The sequence below is a fragment of the Spea bombifrons genome, chromosome 2 (genome assembly GCF_027358695.1).
Source record: "Spea bombifrons isolate aSpeBom1 chromosome 2, aSpeBom1.2.pri, whole genome shotgun sequence".
Lineage (NCBI taxonomy): Eukaryota > Metazoa > Chordata > Amphibia > Anura > Pelobatidae > Spea > Spea bombifrons.
This window is the reverse complement of record NC_071088.1, coordinates 72,223,565-72,239,505: the sequence shown is the minus strand read 5'-3', so window position 1 is coordinate 72,239,505 and position 15,941 is coordinate 72,223,565. Positions and strand designations below refer to the sequence as shown.

At 36.3% G+C, this 15,941-nt stretch overlaps 1 protein-coding gene across 1 annotated transcript in view; it reads right to left on the bottom strand.

Annotated features, from left to right (window-relative positions):
- Positions 1–15,941, bottom strand: part of CSMD2 (CUB and Sushi multiple domains 2) — a 382,136-nt gene that overhangs the window by 327,132 nt on the left and 39,063 nt on the right. Inside the window, exon 2 of the mRNA XM_053454739.1 lies at positions 10,024–10,240. Coding sequence (XP_053310714.1) covers positions 10,024–10,240 — 217 coding nt within the window. The remainder of the gene's footprint in view (positions 1–10,023; positions 10,241–15,941) is intronic.

The following is a 15,941-nucleotide window of genomic DNA, read 5'->3' as shown; positions in this document are numbered from 1 at the left end:
GAACTTGCTTCCCAAATCAGAGGATCATGGGCTAAAACTTGCGTGAAACATAGCAAATTATTTTTAAAAAGTTACTAATTTTATGGTGTTATATGGTGGTAGTTACCCTGTAAAACCTAATGCTTATGAATAATACCACACACAGAACAGTGCAGCACCAAAATAATATATTTTGTAGAATTTTTTTAGGCGTCAGGAACATTTTCCATAAAATTAAGAGATGAAGGTAATCCAGGGGAAAACAAAGTCATGATGCACTTTTTTCTCTGCTTACTTGGCTAGTGTCTCGAAAACTGGAATTATTTCTTTTTTTTGCTCCACCGGGAAGACCTTGGAGCATCTGCTGCAAAACTATGACACTATGTGTTTACGTTTACGATTATGGATTGATTGTTGACTTAATATGAGTAAAGTGACAGATTTAGAAGTATGTGTTTATTCTACAAATATTTAAGTTAGTGTCATAGAGCTTTCAGTATCACATTATAATGGAGTGACAACAGGGTTTCATATCAGTGTTAGTACCAACAGCTACCAGGATAGACATTCTTTTCAGGTCAGTTAAGCTGTGAAACTCATTACCTTCTGATGTAGTGGTGGCCGATCCAGGCAACATATTGTTTGTTATGCTAAAAAACCAAACCTAAATACATTAGAGTCTTAAGAAGTGGGAAATTATATTATTAAAAGTTTCTTTGCAGACATCAATATCTTACAATATGACTAGTAGATCATTCGCTAAAGGGAGAGTTGGTGGGAGAGTTTGCAAAAGAATTGTGGTTTTGACTCCCTTACTCCACTATGCACTATGAAAGGCAGGTGCGTGAATGCCTAGGCTAGCCAAGATGACTTGGATGTCAACTTGCTGATTTAACTATACATTACACAGGGCCAACCAAGACTCTTTCTGCAGCAGATCTCACTGTAGGTGGGCCTTCATAATGTATAGTGAAGTCAAGGAGCTAAAACACAACGCTCTCTTTAGTGATAAAAGTACTTACAGCCAAGTCAGAAAGCAAAATTACAAAATTAAATTAATTTACTTTCAAAACTTAATCTAGTAAATAGTTAAACTTAACTAACGTACATATTGTTTCAGTCTTAGCAAATAATGTTACTAAAACCGATTATCGACTATGAAATAATCCACACCCTGTGCTATTGTCCTATCCTCTATGACTCAGTTAGCAGCTTGCTAATACAACTTTGCATTCCCTCAAATCCAGAGCTCAGGAAGCAGTCAAAGAATCTTTGATCAGTTTTTTTTTTGTAGCTCGCACAAAGAAACTGGAACATGCAATATGCAGATTTAGGTTGGCTTTGCTATCAATGGATTTCATATTTTTTTTTTCCTTTTTAGCAGGAATGAAACAAGATGAGGCTTATTGTACTCAAGAGGGGTTAGAGTCTAAGTTGCTGAAATGTGCACCTTGCGGATCAAAAGATTCATATTGCAACTGTTAGTACCCCAGCAAAAGATACGAGACATGTTAATCGAGTTTCTTAGATGAGGTGCAGATGTTAGGCAGCCAAAAGGAAAGACACAATAGAAAGAACATTTGACTGATCATAGACAAATTTAGAGCATGCTGATACTTAAAGGGGAAGAATCCTGAAGAATACAATATCTATTCACACAGTATCTATTCATACAATTACAGATGAGAGAAACCTCATTCAAATGTAAAATAAGTGTGTGTGGCTATATTGTGTATAGATGGTGATAGTTCTTGGTCCTCTACGTTGAGAAGGTACCTTTGCTGAACCTACATGTTCCTCAACCACCATTAAACTCACCAAAGTTTGAGAATTGTAGGGGTTGTAGTTGATGCCTAACAATTACCTGTTCCTGGTTTGGCAGACTGTGTTTCTAGTTCTTGTATTTATGTATACCACAGAGAAACCACACAGATGCAATGCAGAAGCAAGGTATAATCCAGCATCCGTCTGTCTATTATTCAGAAAGCAGAATCACTGAAGAATTTATGTGCTAAAGAATAGTGGCAAGGAACTATAGAAGCATAAATACACATACAATATTAAGTTGATTTTTAACGTAACCTCAAAAAACCCATCTTAAAGCTACTGTGTGAAGACACCATAACAAACCCATACATCAGTTCCTGTCTACCTAGAGCAGACGTTTTCCTTAAGAAATAATGAGTATTCTGAAGCGTAAAGAAGGGTTTTTATAATGAAAACATTAAGGACCTTATATAGAAGTGGATTTGTCTCTTTTATAAAATAATAATAATAATAATAATAATAAAATAGTGGAAAAAGAAGCTGGGAGATGGCTGACCGACATAAAACTAATGGCCTAAAACTAATTGGTGGATATTGGCTTGGAACAGGCATGAATAAGTCTATTGAAGGAGTATGATTGGCATAAAGTAGGGTGTGCTACTTATTTATGTACATTTAATGAAGTTTACGCACTACAGAGGCTTCAGATTTTTTTGGACTGTATCCTATTCCTTTTTATCTATGCCATGCGCATTATATATTTACTTGTGTATTAAGAAAATTGGGATTTTTTTGTAATTTATTTTCACTTCAAGCTAATCTATTAATGAATCCCTTTTTTTCCCTCTTTCTTTACCCACATGCCACAGCACAATTTAATAAAACCATTATAAAAAGTTAAACATTTTAAAAGGTAAAAATACACAATAAGCTCCCGAATGCACAGGTGTGTAATGGGGTGCAGCTAGAGGGTGGGTTTTACTAAGACTTTTTATGTGACTTTGTGATAGGGCGACCACATCGGGCACCAGCCCGGATACAATGCTGCCCTGCAGTATGAGGATGTATATGTGATTAATTGGTCCCCGTTCATAAGTCTATACATCTCATATACTGCTGGGCAGCGTTTTATCTGGGATGGTCAGCAATATGTAAAAATGATATGTGTCCTGGAAAACATGGTCGATGTGGTTACCCTACTTTGTGACCTATTGATCCATATTTAGATAGCTAAGTAAAGCATTTGGGAACAAAATTTTGTGTTTAGTTTACTCAATTTAAATATACCCATCACTATGAGTTTTAGGGCTGTAGAATAATGTGAAACACTCATATTCATATAAAAAAACCCAGACTATCATTGGAAGAATACCATGATAAGCCTTCATTTTGTGGATGCATGGTTTTTCAGTGATTAATGACTTGATTTCACATTTGCAATGGATGGTGGACCTAACATACAAAGATAACATACATTTGTTATGAATTAAAACTATATGTACAAAAACTGCCGCCACATTAAGTGAAATAATCTTTCACATCCGTGTTCTGTATATGTTACATGGTAACTCTTTAACGCAGTCTGTGTATTCCAGTGTTTGCTGAAGCAAATGATACAATCATTCATTTTTGTTTGATCCGTTTTGGGCCTAGGTCAATTTATTCCCGCCCGTCATTGCTAATCTGAGTGTGCAATCAGAGGCTAAGGTCATGGGTTCATATGGAGTTTTCTCAATGGATCGCCCTGTTATTTACCTAATGTGAGGTGACACGGCATTCATAAAAGCCACTCTCTTCCTTCAAATTAATATTCCCCTCACAGGCTTCCCCCCTTACTGGTTGGTAATATAAAGAACATTCTGTCTCCCTCAATGGGACAGAAGCAGGGGGGAGGGTAATCCATGGCTTGCTCTGTTGCTTTCGTAATAGCTGGAGTGGAAAACAAGACAGATTTCATATTACGGTAATTAAAAGGCGAAAGATTGGCAAAAAACAATTATTTGCCATCTGTAAATAGATCAGTACTTTGGATAAATCAATAACTGGAGCTCAGATCGAGCTTAGTGAGTAATTACAAATGTGGTTTCTTTGCAATCTCAGAGTAACAAGGCTTGTTTGGGAAAGAAATGCATTTTCCCACTCAAGAGGTTGGTAATAAGATTCTAAGTGGTGGTCTACCCAATATCTTTCAATAACCAGGTAACTACACAATGTGACGAGGGATTGATCCTATTCCATTCCCTGTAAGCCCCTTTTTCTTATTGCACTTTTTTTTATGATGCGCTATATTTAAGACAATTTTGGCACCCAAATAGGGGGGGTGGAATGTTTATAAAATGACAGGGTTAGAATGAGACACACTTAATCCGGGTGGAAAAATGGTCAGAATCACGGGCATAATTAGGTGGCGAGTCTAGCGTAATAAATATTGTATGGCCCCTGTGACCTCCATAGGCAACAATGCAGAATAGTACAACACAAAACAGCATAAACATGAAACAAGAGAAGATTAGATGAACATAAAAGATATAATTATTAGGGCCATTCCTACATCCTATGCCTGAAGGGAACGCCATGAATTTACAACTTTAATTAACGTTATGCATGCTTCTGGCATAACACATCTGTGTCTACAACAGAACAGCCATGCAATGTGACACCGTCTGTAGACAATCAACCGCCATCATACTTATATAGAATTATAATGTTATCGGCCTTTCGTGATCCGGCACATTAGTCTGCATTACACTGACATTCTTAAAGACACGGGGTGGAAGAATCAATCCCGGATCTGCTGATGTGGAAATGCCAGTGTTACTGCGATGCATAGTGACATTTTACTGGAACACCATTACTTTCTTAGAGGATACACCAAAAGCCACTGCAAAGCTCCCAGTTTCACCTGTGTTCTACGAAGCGTATATGATTGGTGGGGCTTACCACTGGACTAGGAGGCAAGTAGACCAACAGCGGCATTGGGATGTTAGGTCATCAAGGTAGCTAAGTGACTACACTGTCAGTATAGTTCCACATATGTATGTCCCCATATCGAAAGTAACCCTGTGTTCTCTTCATGTTGAGGGTAAGTATGGAGTGTATCAGATTCACCACACAACAACTGCCGGCAGAAGAAATTTGATCTATGCAATTTGATCAATTTATGCTCAGAAAGCACTCCCACTGATCTCAATGCAAGCACTTTCTTGCCACTGATTGGCTGCTCCATTGGGGAGCAGTCAGGAAGCTGCTGGGACAGGAACCCTGTTGCTGCCAGTGGAAGGTAATACGACAGAAGCCTCAAATTAGATACAAGTTATTAAAACAAAATTATATTTCCGAGGCAGGAATTTCTAATGTAAAACTAGATGGTCATGGGCTTAATAAATGTCATATCACTGAGAGGATGGTAGCTAAGCAGAATATCTTTCTGAGGTTAATACAGAATTTTTAAGCATTGATGAGTTAGACATAAGGCTACAAGACTTAACCAAGGATCAAGTAAGGTTTAAGGTTTTTCAGCAGGTAGAAAAGATGAGCAGACTTGATGAGACGGGCTAAGTGGCTAGTATCTTCAGGCAAGTATGTTTCAAATTCTACAATAATATCTATTTATATTGGTTTCTTCAATAGGCTTCTTTCATCAATTAAATGTTTAGTGAACATCAATTATTTTCAAATGTAGTAGGAAAATCTGTTTGAAAATACTGCATACGGGAAGGAAATACAGGGAAAATTACTTTTTCCTTTGTTTGTATAAAAATATATTTGGAAAATAACTAACACATGCCCACAACACATGCGTCATGTCTCTTCCATCTGTACTGCAATGCTGTAAAATCTCAGGTATAATCATCTTTTATCTTCTTAAAGACAAGTTGCCTGTATATCTACAGCCAAATAGTAGTCATTTCTTGCAATGTCTGTGACGGTAGGTAACATTGTCTCCTCTACTGGTTCTTCTCCCGGAGTAAATTAGAGGACTACCACTTTTGTGTGTGAGATTTACGTCTCGTACTTTAGTATTCAGAGCAGCTAAATGTAGATGCCAGAATATACCCCTCTGACATTTAAGATGCTAATGTGACTGATTTCACGGGTAAAGACAGAGTGAAAACTGCCTAAAAAAAACCCTTTCAACATCCTCTTCCTTATTCTTACATCCCGAGCAGCCGCCTTCAGAAGATGGGAAAGTCATCATTAATAATGATGCCAGGTAGAAACTGTAGTCTCTCTCGTGAGCTGATTTCCTTTGAGCATTTTACATAATTGGGTGGAAATAGGGTACGCCAACAATTCACTTCCACAGGATAATGGATGACAACTCTTTGGTCTTCCTAGCTGGATCAGCTTCCTTTCGGTCTATAACAAACAATTAAAGCTTACTTTGAACACTGGAGAGATGTTTTCTTTATGTTTTCAAGACGCATAGTTGGACTGCGGTAAAAAAAAAAAAAATACCTATATAAATGTGGACACCTATATGTCCAGATTTATAGAATAAAACCCAGTGAAATTTTGTTAAAGGGATAAGTGTATTCACTGAATGTCATTTGTTGTACATTCAGTATCTATAATATATTGGTTGGGGTGATATAAAGTCAATAAAGTCTTGTGTGGACTATGTTTTATGGCAAAGGATGATTTTGATATCTCATTCATTTTTAGGGATTCAGGATACGTTTCCGGGGACAAATAATTCCAATAACAGAAGACAAAATCAGGGGATTATACATCGAGTTTGGTAAATCTGGAAAAAAGCATTTTGCAGAATTCACCATTTATCAAGCAATTTGGGGCTTCTGCAAGCTGCCATAGGTTCGGTCCCCACCAATTACAATGGTAATTGGCTCAGCGTTCACCAATGCCACACTTACCTTGTAAAGCACAGCATTGCTTTTAACTCTTTGTAGAAGTGGAAGTATTACCAAAAATGCATCTTTTTACTGAGTGAGTGGCGGATACACATATCAGCCTCCCAGCAGACGTAGTAAAGGCTAATACAGTGAGAATAATTAAACATGTAAGAAATAGACATAAAGCTACCGTTGTTATCTGCCTAATGATTCTACTGCTTAATATTTTTCTAACTCCTTTTAACTAATAAAAGTATATATAAAATAGTCTTCTCTCTCTAATACAAAACATATCAGTTTAATAAAAAAATAAACTAAAGCTCCCCTAGACTGATTATATGATGCATAATTCCCAGTAGAGTGTTTTAAGTAGAATATTTGTATTATTCCTGTTAAACCATGCAGTGCCGACACACAGTACCCAGCAGCTCTGCATATGGAAGTGTTTTATAGCTAACATTTATTAGTCAGAATATACCACTGCTCTCTCTGCCTTCGCAGTCACAATGGTGACAAATCCTGGGATGAGGCAGAATGTCTTGCTCCAGGGCACTAACCGGGTAACCTAGTGCCACGCACTTGGACGACGAGCCGACACTTGGCAGCTGCAGAGATGTCACAGCGGCTCATAATCATATCACAGCCTTAATAACTGCGCTGGACGTTACGCAGTTCAATTAATAGCAAACTCCTGTAGAAACCACAAAGCCAAGACATCTCGTATGTAAAAGAAGATACATGAAGTTTTTGGGGAATTTCTAAATTTCTGTGTACAAATTGTACAACCCAAACGCAGTACACATGTACATTTTTAAGACAAATCTATATATAGTTAAACGAATTTGATTTTTGCTTTGTTATTTTCTCTTCAAAATACAGGACACTTTAGGGTTAAATGAGCTTTGATCTGTTTCACGTTTGTATCTTTATATGTTTTATCTTTTTATATCTCTGCGTTGTCAGATTTTCCATCTTTGGGACTAACTAAATTTGTATTTTCCTTTTTTTTTTAGGTTTTTAGTAAATGATGCATTTATTGTGTTATCGATTAAGAAAGTGTGTCATTAAAAATGTACATAAGGATGTGTGGTTTACTGTAGTGGGGCAGAAGGTATTAAAGACTATTTTATGGTATGTTATTTAGATTTTATTTTCAAGCATTTATTTAACATACAGTAACATAAAAATACTGTTTAATTAAACATTGTACAGGGCTGGCAAATATGATAGCACCATATAAATAGATAAATAATAATAAGGATAATAATAATTATATTTAATTTGTGTTATTAAACAGAAGATATGTTGAATAAACATATATTTGGATCATATATATATATATATATATATATATAATCTTAATTGTACTTAATTGTAATTGATTTTAGTTTATGAATATGTGGCTATTGTACATATAATAACATTATAATAACTTGTACTTAGAGCAGGGAATAACTTTGCCTTCAAGCGACATTAAAGTTTTTCTTTGCCCTTTTTAAAATAGATGCATAAAACATTAATCACTTTCTCATAACTTGTGAAAAACTCTCCTAATAAATCGAATTTTACTACACCAATGTCAACGGGATGATTTTATGGATAGAAAAAAGTTTACTAGCACTTGAAGACATTATATGGGAAGGAAGGCTTGCTCCATAGAGATCTAGCTGGTGGTAACACCAGCTGGGGAAACCACTGGCATCAGAATTCAATTCATTTTTGCGATGGTGACCTGGCACATGGAGTTTTACGAGCCCAGTAGCATAATATTATTACAATGACAACCATTGTAGTTTGTATGTATAAGCATCATATGCCGTCATGCGTCCACAGTACGCTATAACAGTATAAAGTATAAAAAGTATAAAAATACAATCTCAACACAATGTCATAATCTGATAAAAAGCAAACGTTAAACTAGTTTACATCTACATCAGTATCATACACAGAAGTACTGCGAAGATGTGAACATAATTCTTCTTCCGACAAAAGGTGCCGATAAGTTGAGGGAATTCTGAAGACAATGAAGTGTAGGCAGTAAATAGCTACACTTCCAATACAAAATCAATGCACCTTCCTACTTAAAGTGTCTTTGTAATTAACAGAATAGACTTGTCATAGCATGTATTATCTGTTTCATGGATAGTTCGGACAACGCACAGAAGGATTTACCACAAGGCAATCTAGACTATTAACTAGGGCGCCTAGCAATGTTGGCAGCCATGTCATGGTCCACGGAAACCAGTATAGGGTTAAGTATAATCAGTGTGGCCTCCCTTTGCCTTAAAACAAGAGTAGACGTGCAAGGATGGGGTACTAGTTTAGTTACATAAATCCAGATCAGAATGTGTCTTTGTCAGCATTTTCTGTGCAGTAGAAAATGGCCTGCTACACATGCAGACTACAAAATGGCTGCCACAAAGCTGTTTTGTTGACATTTAATTGGCCTACGCACAACAGATCTCACAACACATGAACTAACACACCCACAACAAACATAATGATGTTAATGATGCCCATGCAGGCACCGCACAAAACTTCAAAATGAATATGTAGGAGAACCACGGATTGATTTTCAGTATCAGCTTCATTTTTATAGCACTTGGATTTTTTTTAATAAGGAAATAAAATAATTAGCTCTGTCGTGGGTGGGCCATTATGCTGAATTATTCACAGTAATAAAAGAGATACACTGCCAAATATGTCTTTTTTCCATTAATTAAACACCAAATGCTTTTTTTTATGTAGGGCTTAGCATGTTAAAATTCAACCGGCTATGTTCTACTGATGTTAAGAGGCATTTCCATCTTGCACTTTTTTTAATTTGCTAATTCTGCTTTTTGTGGATCAGACTGTGATCCAATAATTACAGCATGCTATACAACATCTATAATTGAATGCATCTGATTCTGAATTACCGCCTGTTGCTTTTTAGCCGAGGGATGTACAAGTTGGGCTTATACTAGGTTTTTAAGATTATCTTTGTTTATGATAAATGGCAAACAGAGCAGTTAGCCGATTGACACAATTATCCCAAAGAGTGGAAAAAATGTTATAGGATATGGAGGATATATATATATATATATATATATTACTATATAGCAATATATATATGATATGGAGGATATATATATATATATCTATATTACTATATAGCAATATATATATATATATATATATATATATATATATGTGTATATATATATATATATATATAGCTATAACACTTTATGTATTGTATTTAACATTTTTGACACACTGTCTTTCAATTTACTTGGTATTTTTCCAGAATAAAAAAATATTATTATTGTATTTTAATACATACAGTGGTATAAAGGCAAAATAAATAAAAATGCTTTACATAGTAATAACCTTTAGTTAGTTATATTTAATATGTAACCATTGAAATGATATATATATGTACCTTGTCCTTAGGTTTTCAGGAGTAGGTTCCCCGTCGTATACAGAGAGGACATCAAAGTCTTCTTCTAAGGCAAATGAAATGAATACCAGCTGTATTCGGTTCTGCGCTTCTGCAGTAATTGTCCATGTGCAGTTGGCATAATTCGGATATCCATATGGGAATCCTGGACTTTCTACGGTCCCGTTTCGTTCTTGCAGAGTAAAACTGCAGTTTTGACCTAAGAGAGTGAAGAAATAAAAAAGGCATGTGTAACGAAGGTAACACAGGAAAGGATAGATATTGTTCCTCAATCTATCAAATAGGCTTCTCCAAAACCCAATATAAACACGATTTCCAATATTGATAGAATAGCACAAAAACACATTAACTATACACAATAAAATGTGTCAGCACCCTGATTTAATGATTTTCATTTCACAAGATCATTTCAGTACTGAAGACCTAAAGAAACAGAATTTGACAGCAGATAAGAACCATTTGGCCTATCTAGTCTTCTTGTTGTTCCTGACATAAAGACTCAGACCCTCAATCAGTCGTTGGACTTGTCTTAGATTCAGGAAATTTTTTATGCCTTTCCCATGCATGTTTAAATTTGCACACTCTATTTGCCCCTACCTCTTCTGCTTGGAGGCATTTCTATTTATCAACCTCTTGGTAAAGTATAGGTTTCTTACATCACATCTAAGACTCTGACTCTCTAGTTTAAGATCATGACCTTGTGCTAACATTTCTCCTTCTTCAAAACAAACTTCCCACCTGTAGTTTACTTAAAGTATTTCTCCCCTCCCCCCCCCTAAGCTATATATATATTGAGATGCTTTGGTCTTTCCTGATAATTTGTAACTATTACTTACTATTTTGGTAGCCCTCATCTCAACTCTCTCCGGAACGGTACACAATACTCTAGGAGAGGTCAGACCAAAGATCTGTAAAGCTGACTAACCTTCTTCTTCCTACTACTAATGGCTCTAGCTATACAACCCAACACTCTGCTGGCTTCTTCTAACTCTTTATTGCATTGTCTACTTGTCTTTAAATACCCAGAACTACTTAGTCATAAATTCTTAGTCCTTCTGCTCTCACTGACAGAACAGTGCCCTTAAGTGCTATATCCTGCTTTGGGATTCTTATGTCCCAAGTGCATTATTGTACATTTATCAATATTATGCTGCTGCTCCCACACTTGCAACCATTCATCTACTGAATTTACTAAAACAATTTGCCATTTTGCATGTTCCATCAGGAATGTCTACCCTCCCTTACGAAAAATTACTGCAGTTTTTTCTGAAGTAATACTGCAGTTTTTTGGACATGAAAAAGCTGCAATACTGCACTTTTACTGCACATTTACTGCACTTTTACTGCACTTTTACTGCACATTTACTGCACTTTTTTTATATTGCAAACCTACAGTTGTACTTCAAAGTACTGTAGCTTTATTGCATTTGTACTTCCGTACAAAAATAACTGCAGTACAACTGCAGTACAGTGAAGTACAAATGCAGTAAAACTACAGTAAATGTGCAGTAATACTGCAGTAAAAGTGCAGTATTGCAGTTTTTTCATGTCCAAAAAACTGCAGTATTACTTCAGAAAAACTGCAGTATTGCGGGCAGGAACAATGTAGACCTCAAAAACTGTATTTTTATTTTTGGTGCATGATGGCATTCATTTTGGATGGGTGCCAATGTATTTTACTGCATGCAAACTGGTGCAGCCATAATTTTTTAGTTATTGGCTAATCCACTGCTGATCCACTGCTGATCCACTCCAATAATTACTGGAACAGTTTAACAGACATGTAAAATAACCATCAAAACCTCCTGAATTACGTAGCATCTGACAGTATTGTGTCTGGTGCTTTTTATAGTCAAGCAGACATAACCATCAGTAAAATCATGTAAATAAACAACTTAATATAAAGCTAGAATTTCACCTAAAATTAAGTACGAAATCACAGATAAAATACGATGCAATTCTTTACCTACACAAGCCAAGTACTGTAGCTAACACACAAGTGAGTACAGTCATTAATTCCCAGGCCTCATCCATCTCTCTATAATCACCGTGCCTAATTCCAGAATGTGTGTGGAGAATTGTGGTTTATTACCAACCTGATACGAAGAATAAAACTTCCATCTCTCAGCTTGTGCTGGATTTCCATAGGGCGAAGGTGAAATACATGTGGGACAAATCAGTCACTTTCATCTACCCAGCTCTTGTAGAACACAAGTTGGGGGAGGTCTTTGATCATACCTAAAACGCTTGCATTCTGTACTATCTCTTAGTATAATGCCAATAGCCATTAATAGCCTCCTATCAAACAGACAAGTCTGCAGATGTTTTCAGACAGAATAGAAATAAAGTGCATAATGTGTAGGTGTGATATACAGTTTATATACCTTGTCAATCTATATGGTAGTGTTTCTTCATTACAGATTTTACTTTATTTAGGAGCCAGGAAGCTATATATCCATGGACATCCATATAAACCACCACAATAAAAATAAGGACCTCCACTAAAACTCTACAATTGGCTTGCCTCTTGGGAACTGTCCAGCCCTGTTCTCTGATCTATCAGGATTTAGTGATAATTTTCAAAATAAACATTGGTCCTATTGCCATTCACTGGATTGCCAAATAAATACATTATTTTAGGCATATATTTTCACTTTTATTTGACTTGACATGATAAAGTTTAAACATGGGTCTTGATCCTAAATCCTGACATCAAGAAAGAAGAAAAAAAAGCAGATTTTGGCTAGATTTTTTATTATCTTGATCTGGGCTTTATTATCAATTTAGGATCTTCATACCTGAGAACTTCCTAATGAGTTGACCCTAAGACTCTTTTTATATTAACACTTTAATGATCCGTTGTGCAGATTCTATGTAGCAACTCAAATGAGTTCACCAAATGACTCTAAATACCATTCCTCGTGGAAACCTTGACATGTCATTATTTACAGATACACTTAATCAAGTAATGTGCATTCAATTAAGTCATAATGATAGCAGAAATACTAGTTAGGAGTCTAAGAGATCATCACATTAATATAGAGTATGATTGAGTAAGGTCCAGTCTGTATGACCCTGAGATTTTACCCCTTCACCCTAAGACCTAGTCTGTTTGTGAACCCTTAGAGTCCATGTGTGTATACATATTTTGGTAGAGCACTGTGCTGTAAACTTAGACATCAGCATTTTTGCTATTAAAATTATTTGGTTGTCAATGCACATACTTACACATGTCTACAAATGACACCAACAAACGACACTAAGCCAACTGACACTCTTATTATATAGTAGTATTGGTCTACTGACTACCAAGGCATCACTAAAACACCTCAATGTAACTAACCACAAATGAGGCAGACTCAGAATGGTCATCTTACATGTTGGGTAAGCATAAAAAGTGATGTGCAGCCTCTCATAGCCAGTGATTTGGTGGCCACTGGCCTTAAAGTGACAGGGTTGCCTTGTCATCCCCAGTCCAGCCCTGCTATAAGGATGCTACAAACCCCACAGTCCTCACAATTTATACTAGACTACAGGTGTAATCACTAAGAACAGTGGCCTGATTTGAGGTCAAGTTAAAATGTATGACCAACCTTGTATTATGTTTCCTGGGGAAATCAAACAATAACAGTGAGTTCATCTCATTGATTCTATTTAACCATTTATTAATTATTATCTTATGCCTTTATAGTGCACAGTTCAGATTGCTAGATTTCTTATTTAAGTAAAGTTTTAATTCAACTGACCAGTCTCAAACTCGTTAATACACGCAGTTAGTTTTATATGGTGTTAGTTGATCAACAGCAACTTGCAAAATAAAAACAATTGTTCCCCTTCCATCTCTTCTGTTAACCAAGGGGACCGGTGCTCACCATATTCTCTGGTCCTGCATAAATTGTGGATGGGTAATACAACAAACCCTCAGGAGAGGAGCACACTTTCTCACTCACTCACCCTGCAACCTGGGGATAATTCTTTTTTGTCCACAGCTGTGCTCAAATGAAATGGATGTGAGTTAAGTGTTAATGTAAGCATAAATGAAAATTGGCAGTAGTAAATATTCAAGTTGTACTTTAGTCCAACTCATGCAGGTTGGTTACTGGACTCTTATTTTAGTTAATATACTCCCAGGAAGTGAAAAGTGTAATCCAGCATGTAAGAGATTGATATGTAGACATCTGTAATAAATAGTCACTTACAGTCTTACGCATCACTGACACTATACCCCAGATCTATACTTTCTCAGACACAGCAAGGATAGTATCATATCTCAGGCACATATCTCTTGCTTTCTCAGATCCATACAATGTGATCCTCTGTTTCCCCACTGAGCCCCTTATAGCCTTCATATTTTTCTGATCTAAATGGTGACCTGTTTTTTTCCAGCCCTGCTTAAGAGCCTTCACTTGTGTACCTATATGTTTCTAGCAGTCTAGCATAAATACCTTTTTCCAATTTTAGTAAGGATATTGCAATAAAGAGTCAGAATGAATGAGAGAATGAATTCATTAATGTGTGAATGAATTGTGTAAATGAGTGAGAGGATGAATGAATTAATGTGTGTGAGTGAGAGTATGAATTAATTGTGTAAATGAGTGAGAGAATTAATGCATTTGTGAGAATGCATTAATGAATATGTGTAAATAATTTGTGTGAAAGAGTGAGCGAATAAATGAATGTGTGAATGAATTGTGTGAATTAGTGAGTCACTGTAAAAGTGTTTGTGTGTATAATAGGTGTATAATTGATTTGTGGAAAGGCAAAGGTTATGGGACAAAGATGGGGCAAAGGTTTATGGGACAAAGATGGCACAGGTAGCGTGCTTATGGGACAAAGATGGTACAGGGCAAGCTGTTTGGGGACAAAGATGTCGTACGCTGGGCTGTTTAGGGACAAAGTTGACTCATGCTGGGCTGTTTGGGGGACAAAGATGGCACATCCTCTGTGTGTAATTTGGGTGTTGGTCAGGTTCTATGTGGGCAATGTAAATGCAAGGGCTGGCCTTTTTGGTTTGCAACCTGTAATCTATGCCTGTAATTTAGGGGGTTTTATCTATCCCTTTTTCTGTGAATTCTAATTGATCTATACCTGCAAAGCTGGGTTTTGTGTTATTCTGTTGATCTATATCTGCTATGCTATGTTTCCATACGTTATTTAAGTATACCTGCAAATACAGTGTTTCTATGTCTTATTCAGTTCATCTATACCTTAAATGCTGAGTTTACATGTGATTTCCAGTTGATCTATACCTGCAATGGTCGGTTTGTGTATTCTGTTGATCTATACCTGCTATGCTATGTCTCCATACATTGTTTATGCATACCTGCAAATACAGAGTTTTTATGTCTTTTTCAGTTGATCTATATATGCTGTTGACATGTGTTGTGTATTTGATATATACCTGAACTACAGGGAGTAAGTAAAAGAGAAGTGTGGTTTAGTGAATGAAAGGACAAAGGGACTCTGGGGATGATTACGGGGGAGAGAACCTCTCAATGTCAACGGACCTCTCAAATCTACGGTCAGTGTGGCAAATATAAAATATATTGGCAGCAGGGTTAATATTAATATATATTGGCAGCAGGGTCTAATATTAATATATATCGGCAGCAAGGTCTAATATTAAATAATGAAAAATAACTGCCGGTTCAGCTGTTATTTTGAAATCATGTTTCAATCACGGTCTTTACGTCAAAGAGTACATATTATGTAGTTAAAAATGCATGTGCCCCCCTAAGTATGAAAGCTGGGGACGCCACTGGAATTAAAGCACCTCTTGCAGTATTTCAAATCAGAATTTCTAATCTGCTACACTTAAATTTACTGAGACCTCTATATCATGTGTGTGATATGGGGTACTCAACAAAGACAACCCATACCCCTCTATGCTATGCAGTTTT